General features: G+C 36.1%; 2 protein-coding genes across 4 annotated transcripts in view; one reads left to right on the forward strand and one right to left on the reverse strand.

Moving 5' to 3' along the window:
- The window catches only part of CIP2A (cellular inhibitor of PP2A), a 39,568-nt gene extending 31,185 nt beyond the window's left edge, over positions 1-8,383 (reverse strand). Inside the window, exons 1-4 of the mRNA XM_020287660.2 lie at positions 8,064-8,383; positions 3,538-3,685; positions 1,305-1,417; positions 377-471 (exon numbers count right to left, since the gene is read on the reverse strand). Coding sequence (XP_020143249.2) covers positions 377-471; positions 1,305-1,417; positions 3,538-3,685; positions 8,064-8,165 — 458 coding nt within the window. The 5' untranslated portion in view covers positions 8,166-8,383. The remainder of the gene's footprint in view (positions 1-376; positions 472-1,304; positions 1,418-3,537; positions 3,686-8,063) is intronic.
- Positions 8,384-8,402: 19 nt separating this feature from the next.
- Positions 8,403-16,970, forward strand: part of DZIP3 (DAZ interacting zinc finger protein 3) — a 94,917-nt gene continuing 86,349 nt past the window's right edge. For 2 of the 3 annotated variants that reach the window (XM_012777204.2, XM_012777207.3), the window contains exon 1: positions 8,403-8,621. The gene's annotated coding sequence lies outside the window, so the exon portion shown is untranslated. The other variant, XM_076001289.1, reaches the window with a different exon arrangement.

The following is a 16,970-nucleotide window of genomic DNA, read 5'->3' on the forward strand; positions in this document are numbered from 1 at the left end:
CAAAAAACCCAATCCTGAATCTGTTCCAAAGTCTAACTTAATGCTTGGGTAGCTAATCAAAGCTTGAGAAAAATCACACAGTTTTGTCTCGGCCAGACCTCCTATATTTATTCTTTGTTAACTTTCTTTCTCATTTCCTACAATGAAATTTATTTCCTACAAAATAAATTCATCTCATAAATTTTTGTTATGAAAATTAGAGCTGTTTTACAACTTTTGATCCTTAAAATCATCTAGGAGGAGAAAACATAAATTGGAGTCTCATTAAGATTAAAAAGTTAGAAAACACTATCAAAGAAGAATTGATCGGCCACATGGTTTTAGTTTAAAAATAGACCAATAGACTATTTGGTTACATTTTTGATTGCATACTTACATATGATCTATCAGGAATGTAATTAATTCATCTATATTGGCACCAGAATGGAAAATTTTGACGTTATACGTTAACCTCTGTAGAAGCTGAATGCACTGAAAATAAGAAAACAGTTATGCATATAAACATTGTAGAAACACTGCCTGTTCACAAGAATGGACCACTGGGCATATAAATGATGAGCATGTCATCATTTCAGGAAGGAGGGATCAGGGCAAGAACTTTTCTACTTCTTAAAACAGTTTTTTTAAACATATACAAATTAATGACACTATTAAAAACCTAAAGGTTCATCTCCCTACCCACACATTTCTACACATTATATCTCAAACAGGGTATCCGCATAAATTTTGTTCACTTAGTCATCTTAAACTTGAATGCAGGTTGAAATACACACATATACTATTAATTCTAAGGTATGTTTTTTTCACATTTTACCATTGCCAAAATTGCACGTCAGTTTAATTGGTGATGTTTTTCTTTCTTACAACTGATGACATTTCAGATCAATGAAATGATGAGTGTAAGAGCTCTGAATCTATGTGAAATAAGAGTATATCTATAGTTTTAATTTTTGTAGAATGTTTCCTCGACAGATTGAGACTAGATGCCAACTCAAATTACAATTTTAATATGAATAGCTTACATTTCAAAACACAGACATCTGTGTTTATAAGTCAAAGCAGTTATAATGTAGATTTGTTTTTCTTCAATAATGATGCTAGATGTGGGTAGGCTTTCCCTCTCTAGAAACATTTAAATAGTACATATGTGTGCAATCAGCTTTTAATGATAAGAACTGAGCCTGATTACATAGGATACAGCAGAATATATAAATTAGTTTATAATAGATACTATCAATTTTGATCTGACAATATGGAAAGGGGAACAGGTGTTAAGTGACACCATACTGTGGGGGCGTGTATACCTGCAAAAACACTGAATCACTGTGGCAAGTGCTGCTTCGACAAACCACTCCTGCCAGCACACTATTCAGATTGTATGTATTCTGAAGACAATCTCTGGTTTCATTGTCTACAGCTGCAAGTTAAAATAAAATAGTTCAAAATACATCATTTTTATATATGGTCACATGGATGAAATAAAAACAATCTTTATTTCATATAATTTTATCATTTAAAAAATAAAGTATGATTTGGCTATTTGTCAATACCCTCCAGTCCAGAAGTTCAAATGATTTCTTTATGTGGAATTAATATCAAATAAAAAACTTGCTTTACATATTTGTAGAATTTTTACTAATAAAAAATTATCAATCCACAGTATATTTATACAAAGGAATACTATTCAGCTATAAAAAAGAATGGAATGTCATTTGAAGCAACATGTATAAAACTGAAAGGTATTATGTTAAGTAAAATAAGCCAGACACACAGACAAATATCACGTATACTCATATGTGGGAGCTAAAAAAGTTGATCTCATAGAGGTGGAGAGTAGAATGACAGTTATCAGAGGCTGGGAAGGATGTAGGGGGCATGTCCATGTAGGGAAGAGAGGATGGTTAACAGATACAAACATAGATAGAAAAAATAAGTTCTACATTGAATAGTAGAGTAGGGTAACTAGCATTAACAACAATGTACTGTACATTTCAAAATAGTTAGAAGGGAGAATTTGAAATATTCTCAACACATAGAAATGATAAATCCATTGTGGTGATAGATATCCTAAATACCCTGACCTGATCATTACACCTTCTACACATATAACAAAACATCACATATTTATGGTATCTTAAATATGTATGAATATTATGTATCAATAACAAAATAAAAAATATATTAAAAAGATCTCTTTAATTTTCTTTAAATCTAAAATGCCTCTAAAATATGTCTATTTTAATTAAAATATATATAAGTTAAAAAAAAATAAAAAGATTATGACTTTAAAACTTTCTAATATATTTAAATGTTGGAAGTACCTGGAATTCTCATTCAAACTGGCAGTCTTTTTGGAAAGCAATTTAGTAATAGCTATAAAATTTTTAAATGATCTGGAAATTCCACTGAGAATTTATCTAATGGAAACATACTCATATTTGAGCAAAAATACATAAAATATCTATTGCACTATTGATTCTAATAACAAAAACTTGAAAAAGAACATGAGTTTCCACCATTAGGGGAATGGTTGAACAAATCATAGTACTACTTAAATATGGTACTAGGCAGCTACTAAAAAGATAATGATACAAAAAGAAACACATAGTGTTCTGCAATACCATATGTGTTAAAACAAATAAAGATCTAAAATTATTTGTTATAGCACAGAAAAAGGTCTGGAAAGATACATATATCAAACCATTAAATGAGATTTTATCCTCAAAGGTAGAAATGATGAGGGTGGTGGTAATGAGTAAAGACTCTTCCCATTTTACTCTATATTTGTTGTCTACATTGGTAGCCACTAGGTCACATGCGGCTATATAAATTTAGATTAAAAAAATTAAAGATTCTGTTCTCCAGTCCGCTACCCACAATTCAAATGATTGACAGACCCATGCAGCTAATGGCTACTACATTGTACAGCACGATCACTGAAGAAAGTTCACTGTAAAATGCTGCTGTGTCAATATTTCTGGATTCCTAGGATTTTTTTATACTAAGCATATGGTAATTTTATAATCATGTACAGAAATAACCTTCCCCCTAAAACTGGGGAGAAAAGTGACCATTACATGAACATTTAAAAACTAAAGATAAGAGAAAAAAATAAGAAAAAGCAACAGCATTTTTACCCTTAGGTCTTAAGTTCAATCCAGTCTATCACAGAAAGATAATTCTTTGGTAGCATGACTTTCTTAGTGGTATAGTTAATGCTGGCATGATGTATATGGGGGTTTTGTTTTTTAATTCAAAAGTAGGCCAGCATTTCTCAAAGTACATTCTTTTCTTTAGAAAACTGAATCTTGGATATGCTTCAGATTCTTTGATCCAGTAATTATAAGAAATATTGCATACAATATTCCCTTCTTTGAAGAGATTCACAATGTACATCACCTCTGAGAGGTCCTGCAATGAAGAAATCTTTTGAATGTGACTCATTCTCCAAGAGAATCGATAACTAAATCTGCACTTTAATAAATATTAAATTCATACATCTCCCAAAAACTTAAAAAGAGAAACTAAATGTACTACCTAGTTGAGACAGCAAACTGATAATACTTAAGATCAGTGAAGCACTTATGTTTGGGTCTTCAAGTAGCTCAACGAGGCAACTCAAGCATTCACTTGGTAATATCTGGTTTGATGTAAACAGTCGTGTGAGTTTCTGTCCTGAAATTACCTATAAATAGCAAACAAAATGTGTTGGTTAAGAGTTGGCAATTTTCATGTTTTCTCCATTTCGAATGAAAAACTCAATTCTTCCAAAAATTCACACATGCTGTTACCTCTGCCTAGAAGAATACCTAATCCCTCCCTCACTAGCTAAAATAATCATTTGGATCTCAGTCTAAATTCATTTCCTCCAGGATGCTTTCCCTAAACCGCTTACACTATCTAGGTTAGGTTTGCCTATAACACTACCCTATAGCATATTATATTTCTGTTTTACAAGTTAGCAAAGTTTGAGTATCTAGCAATAGTTATCCTTCACACAACATTGAACATGCCATACAGGCATAAACTATGAATCTGTACTCTATTACCAATATATTAATTTTATCAATGAATTCCAGTACACTCATTCCACCTACTTTGAGGGAACAGAAATGGAAAATAAAGTCCAAAATATAGCTATGGGATTACTCCTTCCACTCTTTCCCAAAGATAATATGTAAGCCCAGAAGTTAAGAGATTACAGAGAAGGAAGTTAAAAAAGAATCTTTTAAGTAGCCAGGCAAGGCACTTATTTTTGGTTATCCCACTTTTTACTCCTTTCTTATAATTTATAAACTATAAGGGTGGGGAGGGGGGCAAGAGAAAGAGAGAGAAAAGGTAAAGCTGGAATTGAAGGCCATAATCAATTGTCAGAAAGCATGAATTTTCAAAATGCTTTACAAATATATTCATTATTAAGCATATCTTTTCTATAAAGATGGGAAAACCATTAGTTACTTTAGAATAAGACTAAATCTGTTCTAAACACTTATTTGAAAAGATCAGACTTAAATGGATGCTTTAGCATCCCTCTCCTGTGGTCCCGAACTCCAGGACTGCAGACAGATACCTGTTCGTGGCCTGTTAGGGACCGGGCTATAGAACTCTGCTGTCACCCTCCACCATACCCCTATCCCAGAAAAATAATCTTCCATGAAACTTAGGAACCTGGGGGATGCACAGCACAAGGTGAGCTGTTGGTGAAGCTTCATCTGTATTTACAGCCCCTCTCCTCCCTCACAAGGCCTCCTCCCCACAGCCCCACTCTGTGGAAAATTTTTCTTCTATGAAACCAGTCCCTGGTGTCAAAAAGGTTGAGGACTGCTGCTCCAAGCTTTCTCTTCTGTATCCCTCTTTTATTCCCTCATCTACATGTCAGTTTTTCTTCTAAAGTGTTTCTGGTTAACGGAGTTTTCACATTATCTATTCTCAAAGAATATATGTTTTAACATTACTAAAGTCTCTAAGAATGAAAAAAATAAGTCCAAAGCTGAAATTATAGACATCAATAACAGATATTTTGGGTTAGGGAACCTTCTGAGCAATACCCTTTTGCCTATTTATAGATTTAGCCCTTCAGATGATTAAGACATTTTCTGTTTTTTTTTTTTTTTTTTTTTTTTTGAGAGAGTCTCACTTTGCTGCCCAGGCTACAGTGAGTGCTGTGGCATCAGCCTAGCTCACAGCAACCTCAATCTCCTGGGCTCAAGCAATCCTGCTGCCTCAGCCTCCCAAGTAGCTGGGACTACAGGCATGCGCCACCATGCCCGGCTAATTTTTTCTATATATATTAGTTGGCCAATTAATTTCTTTCTATTTATAGTAGAGACGGGGTCTCACTCTTGCTCAGGCTAGTTTCGAACTCCTGACCTCCAGCAATCTGCCTGCCTTGGCCTCCCAGAGTGCTAGGATTACAGGCATGAGCCACCGCGCCTGGCCGACATTTTCTGTTTTAAACATGATTCCCCTCAGGATTGGATCTGTATCTCAATAACATAAGCCCAACATATAATAATTATTTAGTACAAGGCAAAATGAAAAATCGCTTTATAAATTTTCCCTTTACTCATATACTCAATGTCTTAATGTAAATATAATTCATTTTAATAATTATCAATTCTTATATAGCATTTACTCTGGCCTAGGCATTGATCTAAGTACTTTACGTATGTTAACTCTCTGCATCTTCAGAGTATAACTTTATAAGATAGGTGCTACAATTTTGTTTTGCAGATGAGTAAATTGAGGCACACAGTGAAGATAACAGAGCACAACTGGGATTCGTACCCAGGCAGCTTGGTTCCTGAATCCATGCTTTTAATAACTATACAAGATTATTACTGTGAATACCATCACCAAGAATCAGATCAGATCAGCTTTGCCAATCATAAAATATTCAAAGCCCTGGTTCAACATGGGACTATAAAGACAAAGTATGGCAGAAGTATAAAAGAATGAATCACTTTCACATGATACCCATCTCTCTTTGTATCCTCACATGTTGCTCTCATGAAGTCTGCAAATTTACTATTAAAAAACCAAATATTACCCACCAAAATGATTAAAATTAAGAAAGATGAAAACACCAAGGGTTGATGTGGATGAATGATAGCCTAGTGGGAGAGTAAAATGGTATAAGCTTTCAGAAAATCGTTTAGCAGTTTCACCTAAAACTAAACATAAGCCTATCTTATGACCTAGCAATTCTACCCTGAGTTGTATAAAAGAAACGAGTGCATATATCCACAAAAAATATATAAGAATTGTTTATGCCAGCTTTATTCATAATTCTACCCAGAACTGGAAACAACCCAAATGCCCATAAACAGGAGACCATATATAAAGTGTGGCATATTTTTACAATAGAATTCTATACAGCAATAAAAAAGAATGAAGTACTGGTATATGTGCAACATATTGAGAGGAAGAAGCCAGACACAAAGAGTACATATTGTACAAGTCCACTTATCTGACACTTATGTGAGGGACAATGAAGAAACCCTATGCGGTGCTGGAAATGTTCTGTATTATGATACAGGTGGTAGCTATTCGAGTGTCCACATATGTTAAAACTATTAAGCTCTTCATTTCTGATTAATTCACTTTATGCACTGTATGTATGTCATCTCTCAATAACAAAAAAAAATGTCCTTAGGAGTGGTAACCTCAACCTCTTCATACCTTTGCATCAATGGCATAAGAGTTTTCCATAAACCCCTTGAAAGTTTAGAAACACAGCATCAAGTCCCAAATTTCTCTGAAGTCTCCCTCAATTCACAATAACATTGCACTCAGATTCACAACCTGTTTACTCTAGGAGAGGTAATGTTTCAGATCAGTATCTAAAATGCTTAACTCCTAATTTTTAAATAAAATCAATGGCCTTGCTTATTCTATGGCTTCTGGAATTCACTATCTACTGTCCTATCCTAACTGAAAAGCTAAATTTCCCAACCTTCTGTCCCACCTCCCCTCTTCCTAGAGCCTTCAGTAGGCACTCATCAGCAGCAGCAAGCTGAACCTTGAAACTCACTCGCCTTTACCAGTACAAATGAAAAAAAGGAAACAAATGTACTTAGGAGATGGGCACCTGAAGTAGTAAGAAGAGGAACACCAGTGAAGATCAAGGAAACAAGCAATCCAGTTCTGATAAGGGCTGATGTTGCTGTATCATTGGAAATTATCTTTTCTCTGTAGTATTTTACAAGTCTTTGGTACATTAACCTTTTACCATAGGGTTAATATAACAAAGAGAACATATTTTAAAATTATCCTCAATTCTTTGTTAACAGAGGAGAGCTTCAACAAAGAATTAAAATAAGGTTTAATTGAGCTTAATCCTTTTTTTAATTAAACGAAGGTCAAGGTTAGTTTGAATTCCATGAATTCATAACAAACGAAAGCAGATTAAGAGCCTAAAATAGACTAATCTAGATGCGTATCACTAGAAGTAATATTAATAGAAAAAATGAAAGCAATTCAGCATTGTAGGATCAAAAAACTGTGAGCAATATATTTTGGTAAAGAAGAAAGATTCCGCTTACTAGTAAGGGAGATTACTTCTTAATCAAAAATCGTTGAGATAATATTTTTCAAGTTCGAGTTCAACACCAGTTCAAATAAGAGCAGTAAGCAACAGGTTGAACTATAAACTACCTAATGGTAAAAACAAGCTTTAATCATGACTCCCTACCACCTCCGTCCCCGAGAATCTTTGTTTATTGACAGAGCTTGGTTTCGACGGAAAAATCAGAACAAATAGCAAAGGAAGAGAAGATACGGCTCGGAGCTTTGTCCTTTCCCTTCCCGAAACACAGTCTACATTTCCCAACCTTCTGTCCCACCTTCCCTCTTCCTAGAGCCTTCGGTAGGCACTCATCCCTCTGGCTGCAGGCAGCTGAACCTTGACACTAACTCGCCTTTATCGGGAAGACAAGAACAGCTGAGGGAGCGACAGGCTGTCTTTTCTTTCCCAGGCCGGGACCGCCACTCCCCCTGCCTCATAGTGAGCTAAGAATTACTAGGGGGCATCCCCATCTCGTCCCCGCATTCCAGAGCCTCACCTCCAAGTGCCGCAAAAGCTGAGCAGCGTTCGCCTCTGATTTAACGGCTTTGTACTGACTGATGGTAATCAGCAAGGACTTCAAGCAGGCGGTGGAGTCCATCGAGACCGTCCGCAGGCCCCCAAATCCCACCACCCAGTCAGTTCGGGTTTCCGACCTTCGCCGCGCTTTTTTTGATTTTCGGCTCCACCCCCTCGTTCCCAGAAGCTTCCGGTTCCGGTTGAGCTCCGGAAGCCCTAGGAACCCTGGGGAGCTGCTCTGGAAACTGGCGGGGTGGGCCTGCGGTGGAGGTGCTCTGTGGGTCCGTGGAGGGGATTGGGAGCTCTCCCTCCGAGCCCCCTTATCTGAGAGGCCGCGAGGTTTCAGCTTGAGATCCCGTGACGACGGGAGATCTCGCGAGAATCACTGTTCTGGCCCGACCCGTGGAGGGGCGGTTAGGCGCAGGGGCGTTTTATTCATCTGTGCGCTCTATTCGTGTACTTCCTCGGCCTTCACGCTTATTCCTTTGTGCATCATCCTCTTCCTGAGAAATGGTCGCTTCCCCCTAGTCTAGACACGGTGAGATCTGAGGACGAGAATCTTTGGGCCCCAAGATGTTGAGCGGCCTGGGAGGGGCCTCTTTTTTAAATCTCTCATACGTCCACCCCTTCTGCCCAGGAATGATTGTTTCTCAGAGTAAACAATGGTCATTGGCATTTTATGGCCGTTACGATAGTATTTGTCAAACTTATTCTAGAAGGCTACCTCAGGGTGACTCCTGGGCCAGGTATTGCGCCGGAGGGTGTTCTCATTAGCGTCAGTTTTTGTAAGTGAAGGTGTCTTTCTATTTGGCATAACTGGTTTGTTTTATCATTCTCGGTATCTACGAAAATGGCACTATTTGTGTTTTTTAGTCAGAGATGTATGTGTATGTGATAAAGTCAGTCAGGTACCAGGTTCTGGAACTTTCTGCTTACTGTGTGCTGATGTTGAATAAAGCTTTAAAATGCAGGTTGTAGAAAATTGTAAGAATAGGGTACATGTCCATTTAATTACATCGTTCATTAGAAATTGTTTTGTCAACGAACATATTTTTGCATCACTAAATTTTTTGAGGCAGCGTTTATCTTTTGTATTAAAAAATTATTTTAAAATTAAATCTGAAAGCTTAAAATGTTTTAACCAATTGAGACATTCATGTAAAAATATTTAGGTAGTTAATGTATTCATTCATGCTTTTCCCGTCATTTTATAAACAGATATTGAGTGTATAACACGGGCTAGGCATTGCCAGTCAGGGAACTACAGGAAAGTATCCCCTACTGCATTGGTCCCCAACCTTTTTGGCACCAGGGACCGGTTTCATGAAGACAATTTTTCCACAGACGGGGTGTGTGGGGAGGCAGAGCCTAGGCGGTGATGTGAGGGATGGGGAAAGGCTGTAAATACAGATGAAGCTTTGCTTGCTGGCCTGCAGCTCACCTCGTGCTGTGAGGCCCAGTTCCTGAGTTTCATGGAAGACAATTTTTTCACAGATGTGGCCGGGGAGCTCAGGTGGTGATGCCCAGCCGGGTTCCTAGGTCCGTACTGGGCCATGGTGGGGGGAGTGGGGGGATTGGGGACCACAGCCCTATAGCTTAAAAACTGTAATGGAAACATACTAAGTAGATAGTACTTTTGAAATTCACCACATAAATGAGAGGCACCATGCAGTGATGGCAAAGAGTGGAACCAGATTGCTTATAAATCCTAGCTCAAATTTGACCGTGACCTTAGGCAAATTCTCTGCTTCAGTCTCTTCATAAGGTAAAAATCTGGTCAAGAGTAGTACCTGTTTCATAGCATTGTCCATTGAATAAATAATTCATTCAGAGTCTAAAATATGCTAGACACCTTTCTGGGCACTAGAGGTTTAATGAATAAAACAAAATCCTACTCTTCTGGTACTTATATTCTCTTAGGGAAGCAATAAGCAAGTTAGGAAAATTATATATGGAGAAATATAGAGCAGAGTTATTGCTCTGGACTTATTGCCCCAGAGTACTGTTAGTAATTGATAAGGGAAATGGGAAAGTCAGGATAAACCTCATTGAAAAAGCAGCATTTGAGACAGTACTTCAAGGAGTTGAGAGAGCTATACTCTCTAGGGGGAAAAATTTCTAGATAGAGGAAATGGCAATGAATGGCCCTGAAGTGGGTGTATGACAATGTGCCACAAACAGCAAGAGGCCAGGTGGCTGGAGTGGAGAGAACAAGGATGGAGGTGGTAGCATGAGGTCTTATAAGGTCTTAGAAACAGTTATAAAATAAATTCATCAGGAAGAATCAACTGTTGCCTGGCATAATTAAGTTCTTGGTGTTAGTTACAGTCATTGGCAAATGCAATGAGAAGAGTTTGGTAGTGTGATTTTCACTTATGATGACAAGTGTGTCATCATCATCCCTAAGTAAGGCTCTCAATTGCCTGATGTTTAAGTGGCATATCTCTTTGAAGTTTTGTATTTAAATATAAGCAGTCGTGCAGATTTTGCATTCTCTTCTGTTTTCATTTTAATATCAAATAATGATTCTTATAAAACCTTTTCTAAAATTGATTTTGTAAGTTGAGTAAGATGTATCGTGTTTGTAGCTGAAGTCCTGACATCTTTAATCAGATATACTTGCATATCCTAATTTAAGAAACACAGAGCCATATTTTTAGGCTCTAAAAAGAGAGAAGGAAAGGAGGAAGAGATGAGGCTGGGTCCAGATAACTGAGGCTTTTTATTAGCCTTGAAGTTGGACTCCATCCTGAATTCAGTGGTGATCTCTGGTTTTAAACTGGACCCTGATGTAGTCAGGTTTGTATTTTAGATTCATTACTCTGGCAGCTGCATAGGCTATAATTTTGAGGAAGGTAAGACCAGAAGTAGGAAGACTAATCTGCTAGAGTCTTTCCAAAGGATAATCAGAATAATTGAAGTGCAGATGAAATAGAGGTGACCAATTTGACAAATATATGAGGTAAAATAGGCAGAACTTGGTGACTGTTAATGTGAGGAGTGAGGAGATCATTGAAGGATGAGTCCAGAAGGGATTCCTAGTTTGTAGGTTGAATGATTGAGGAGATATAGATGCTGCTGAGGTCATTAATAGAAGTATTTAGGGTGTATTTTATGTTCAGTGAAATTTTATATAGTTTGTCATATAGTCTTATACTATTCTCATTAAGTTTATTCCTGGGTATTATATAATTTTCATGAGTAGGTTCTTTTTTTTTCTTATAAATTTTTGTTATTGCTACTCAAAAGATTCTGATTTTTGGTACATCTTTAATCCAGCCTATTGACTGAAATCTCTTATTAACTCTCATAGAGTTTTATATATTTACACTTTCTACCTATATATCTGTAAATCATTGTCTCTTTCAATATTTGTTGTCTTATATTATCACATTAGTGTAATCTCTAAAGTATGGAAAGTCATATTAATACTGAACTTCTTTATTTTGTTACTTAATGAGAATCACCAGTATTTTAACACTTAGTATAATTTGTGCTATTAGTTTGAGATAAATATTCTTTATCATGTTTAAGAGATTGCCTTCATGTCTGGTTTAGTCTAAAAAAATCTAAAAATTATCAAATGTTCGCATTTATATATTTTATATTTATTTTATATTCCCCTTTAAAATAATAACAATGGATTATCTTGCTTTTTTGTTCTTGGGATAATAATACTTAACACTTATTGAGCATTTGCCACATGTCACAGGCTATTCTAAAGACTTTCTATTTACCTACCTTATCTTTATAATAACTTCATACTGTAGATACTATTATGAGCTCCACTGTACAGATAAAGAAAGTAAGACAAAAAAGTAAAGTAATTTGCCCAAGGTCCCACAGGCAGTAGTAACAAACTCTATATTTGCTATGCCACAGGTTTTAATTTGCTGATATTTTATTCAGGATTTTATAATCAGTGTTCACAAGTGAGAATTTTCAATAAATTTTTCTTCTCTCGTTTCAAATTTGGGTGCTATGTCACTTTTGAAAAATAAATTGGAAGTGTTTCATCTTTTTTTTGCTTTGGAATAATGAAAATCACATAGAAATTATCTGATCTTTGTAGGCTGTATACAACTGGCCCATAAAATCATTCGGCTTGATAGCTTATTTAATGGTAGATCTTCAGCAAATACTTGAATTTCTAATGTAGTTATGGATCTGATAATTTTTTCTACCCCTCCCTGGGTTAATTTTGGAAATAGAATTTTTTTAGCATGAACATTTATTGATTTAAAGTTGTATTCAGTATTCCAATAAATCTATTAATCTCTTCTTTGTAGTTTTAAATTTTCTTTTTCATTCTAATGCTATTTTTTTCTTTGTTTGGCTTTCCAGAAGTTCATACATTTTATTCAGCTTTCTAAGAACCAACTTTTATTTTATTCATTTTCATTTGAGTTCATAATCAATAATTTTACATTTGTGTTTGTTAATGTCATCCCCATACATACATTTTTTATTTACTTTGGTCTTTTTCTAGTTTTTTACAAGTTGATGGCTTAGTTCATTTCCATACTGTATTTTTTTATAAAAACATTTATTTTATGCCAGAAATGTTTTAAAAGACAGTAGCTAAAGTAAGCATCTGCATTTTACTTTTTAAAAATAAAAGTATAATCATTTTAACCAGTCAGGTAAATACATTTGTATAATGGTAATAGTCATTCATTCAGCAAATATTTACAGAGTCCAGGTCTTTTTCAAATAGATTAGAATCTGTTAGTAATATGAACAAACCAGAATAAGTGTTATTAAGAGAAATAAAGAATGCTGTAGAAGCACATGATATTTTTAAGGATAAAATATTAATTATCCTTAATTCTTCAAGGATTGGCATAGATCCCCTGTTCTTTGTCATTTTTGTTATTGTGTGTACTTTATATTTGGCTTAGGTATTTTCCCTAATTTATAGTTCAGGAAACAGTGTTAAAAGAAGTAAACCACACTTGCTCAGGATCTTATAACTCAAGTTTAGGGATTTCTAGCTCTTTTATTCTTCTGGAAAAACCTAAAAAGAACATACTGTCTTCAATATGACAATTCAATATTTAAGATTAGGTATTGAATATTTATTCATTTGTAACCAGAGTTTAAATCATATTGAGTCAGTCTAAATGAATACATGATTCTAGTTTTGACAGAACTGCAGAGTTTATAGAATACTGAATGTTGTAATATGGGAATTAAACTCATACTATAGGAATGTGAACACAGGGCTAATTGTTCATTCTTTCATCATGGATATACTTAATGAATACTTGAGTTCTATGTACATTTCCAGGTTCTGGAGATTCGTTGATGAATCAAATAGACATAAATTTCTACTCAAGTTGTTTTTCTTTTAATGGAGGATATAGACAGTTGATAAGACATAATAGGCCAATATGTGAATGTTAGTAATGAGTGTTATACTGTGAAAAAAAGAGAAGAGGAATAGGAAATACCAAAGTTAAGATATGGTGTTGCAATTTTGGATAAGGTAGAATGTTCATTGGTTTTTGCTAGATAACAAATCACCTCACAACTCAGTGGTTGAACCCATGGGCATTTATTTCTTGTCCACAGTTTGACTGTAGTTATTCTGATCTAGGCCTGACTTGGCTGGGTGGCTCTGCTTCAGCCATTTTGTGGAGAGGGGCAGATACCTAGATCTCAGTTGAGCTTATGTTGAAATGTCTGTTGGACATCTGAGAGAGAATGAGTAGGCTATTGAATTTATTATTGGTGGTTAAAGGAGAGGTCAAGGCTGGAGATAGACACGTAAAACCTGGAACTAAATGATATTGGGGTAAGTATGGATAGAAAAGAAATTTCTAAGGATTGAACCTCAGGGTAGTTAAGTATTTAGAGGTTGGATAGGAACTCGCACAAGAGACAGAAGTAGCTGCCAGAGGACACAGGTGTTATCTTGACCCCATGGTCGTCTGCAGGGATCATTATTACATTTAGCATATAGGCTGCCTCTTCTAAAGGAGGGCTTTAGGTTGGCAGAGAAGACTTTTTTAATCTCTACATGGGCTCCTTCTTTACTTCTGCCTTCAGAGGCCTTGAGATGTGCAGAGGGTGGGTGACTTCATTCTTTAAATCAATACTGAGTGCTTAAAGTATGTCAGGTACTGTTCTAGGCACTGAGTATGTGGCAGAGGGATTAAAACAAATTGTGGGGCTTATATTCTGTTGGGGACATGAAGCCAAATCTACAACTAGAGGATTATTCAGTAGGCATAAACAGCAGGTAGAACAAAAGTTTCATTGACTAAGGTTCCAAAGATTCAAGGCAGAGAAATCCAGCAGTAGAAAATTGGCAGAGCTCTAGGCATGGAGTCATTTAAATACCATGTTCTCACTATAGCTAAAACAATTCAATAGTAATATTAAACTGATTTTACCCCTATGCAGAGCCAGAAAACAAAGTATATATAATTAGTGTCAGCTCCTATTTTTCAGTGTTACCTTTATCATAAAACCAAAAAACCTAAAAAAAAAAAAAAATTCTCCCTTTACAATTATTATTATTCCTAGTTTTTTCCCAACTATCAAGTATTAAAATTCCCCTAATCTCTAAGTGATTTGTCAAACCATAAAATTAACTTTCACTTTTAAAACAATTCCTGATTTTTCTTTCTATACATTTCACAGAATTCAACTCTAGGTTAAGAGTACAAGATTTGGATAATTTGGGTAAATGGTTTTTTCCTCCATTTTCACATTTGATTTCATATCCCAGGATCAGAATGTTGCCTTGTCTTTTTTTTGAACACAAGAACTGTGTATTGTTTCTGAATCCAATTTTGTAGATAAGTAAAGATGAAGGTGACATAGTTTTATTTTTTTTTTATTTATTTTTTTTTTTTTGAGACAGAGTCTCGCTTTGTTGTCCAGGCTAGAGTGAGTGCCGTGGCGTCAGCCTAGCTCACAGCAACCTCAAACTCCTGGGCTTGAGTGATCCTTCTGCCTCAGCCTCCCGAGTAGCTGGGACTACAGGCATGCGCCACCATGCCCGGCTAATTTTTTATATATATATCAGTTGGCCAATTAATTTCTTTCTATTTATAGTAGAGACGGGGTCTCGCTCTTGCTCAGGCTGGTTTTGAACTCCTGACCTTGAGCAATCCGCCCGCCTCGGTCTCCTAAGAGCTAGGATTACAGGCGTGAGCCACAGCGCCCGGCCACATAGTTTTATTTTTAAATTAAGCTGCAGTTATCATAACTACTATTTCTTGAAGACCTGCTTGCCTGCCTGCCTGTTTTGAACAGATGAATGTCCTTTGCATATCTCATTTTAAAATTTTTGGTCTTTCAGAAAATAGATACCATTAAGTTCATGAAATGGATAGATATCTTTTTCCTGAATTAAAATGTGAAGCTGTTTCCTAAGACAGTGGTGTCCAGATTGGAGTATGCACATCTCAGGGAATATGTGAAATTGTCTATTGAGGTGTGGGAACAAATATTAAAACTTTTATCTCATTCTTTTTTATTTTAGAATACCATGTTTCCCTGAAAATAAGACCTACCTATAAAATAAGCCCTAGCAGGATTTCCAAGCATTTGCGCAATTTAAGCCCTACCCCGGAAATAAGACCTAGTGATGGGCGTAGCTATGCAGTGATCTGCACAACGCATGCATTTCGTTGTGGGGTGGTAGAGAAGATGAGCAGCCCTTCTCATCTGCCCCATAGTGATAGTTACTATCCCAGAGGTGACTGGAAAGGAGCGGGCAGCCCCACCAACAAGGTCGGCTCCCCCTGTCAGGTTCCGGCCATCCTGTACATGCTGCAAGCTGAGGCTTTGAGGAGAAAATAACACATCCCCTGAAAATAAGCTCTAGGGTGTTTTCTTGAGGAAAAATAAATATAAGACCCTGTCTTATTTTCGGGGAAACACAGTAATATCTGCATATAATTAATTTGATATTCATATATTTTCAGTATATTCTGATTTTTTTACTGCTTTAGGGATCAAAATAGTTTTAGAGACCTCTATAAATCTTTAACTTTGAAAGATCGTTTAGACAGGCATGAATCACTGTTCATTTCAGTACCATATACAGTGGCACCTAGTAGTTCTGAATTGTTTTGTTGAATGAAAAACTCTTAGCAAAAACTATTTTTATTCATTTATTTTTTAAGAGGCAGGGTCTCTCTGTTTCCCAGGCTGGAGCGCAGTGGCATGATCATAGCTCACTGCAGCCTCACTCTTCCACGCTCGAGCAATCCTCCTGCCTCAGCCTCCCTAGTAGCTAGGTCTACAGGCACATACCATCACACCTGGCTAATTTTTAAAAATTTGTGTGTAGAGACAGGGTCTCACTGTATTGCCCAAGTTGGTCTTGAACTCCTAGCCTCAAGTGATCCTCCCACTCCAGCCTCCCAAAGTGCTGGGATTATAGGCATGAGCCCCTGTACCTAGCCTTTTAGCAAAAACTAATGTGACTAGCCTACTATGAAATATTAAGTTGGTATGATTAATTACTTTTACAGTGTTATTTGCTAACCAGTAAGATCATATAAATAGTTTTGTTTCTGAGTGTGTCTGTATATAATCTAGTCCAGCTTATAATTGTACACTGAGTTTATATAAAGTCAAATATGGCACTGGGAATAATGAGACATAGTGGAAAGAACATGGAATTGGCGGTTGGTGAAATTTGGGCATGGATTCCTACTTTTACTGATTTTTTTTAGCTATGGAGAACTCTCTAAGCCTCAATTTTTTAATTTTTAAAATAAATTATAGTAATGTTTATCTTTCAGAGTATGTTAGGATCAGATGTTTATTCAGTGTACATAGTACATAGCCTAAAGCCTGGCACATGAAAATTAGCCTGGGTGATAAAAATTAATCTTTTTTTCAGTGAAACCAAAGTTAATAACTT

This window comes from Microcebus murinus, chromosome 1 (assembly GCF_040939455.1).
Source record: "Microcebus murinus isolate Inina chromosome 1, M.murinus_Inina_mat1.0, whole genome shotgun sequence".
In the NCBI taxonomy this organism is placed as follows: Eukaryota; Metazoa; Chordata; class Mammalia; order Primates; family Cheirogaleidae; genus Microcebus; species Microcebus murinus.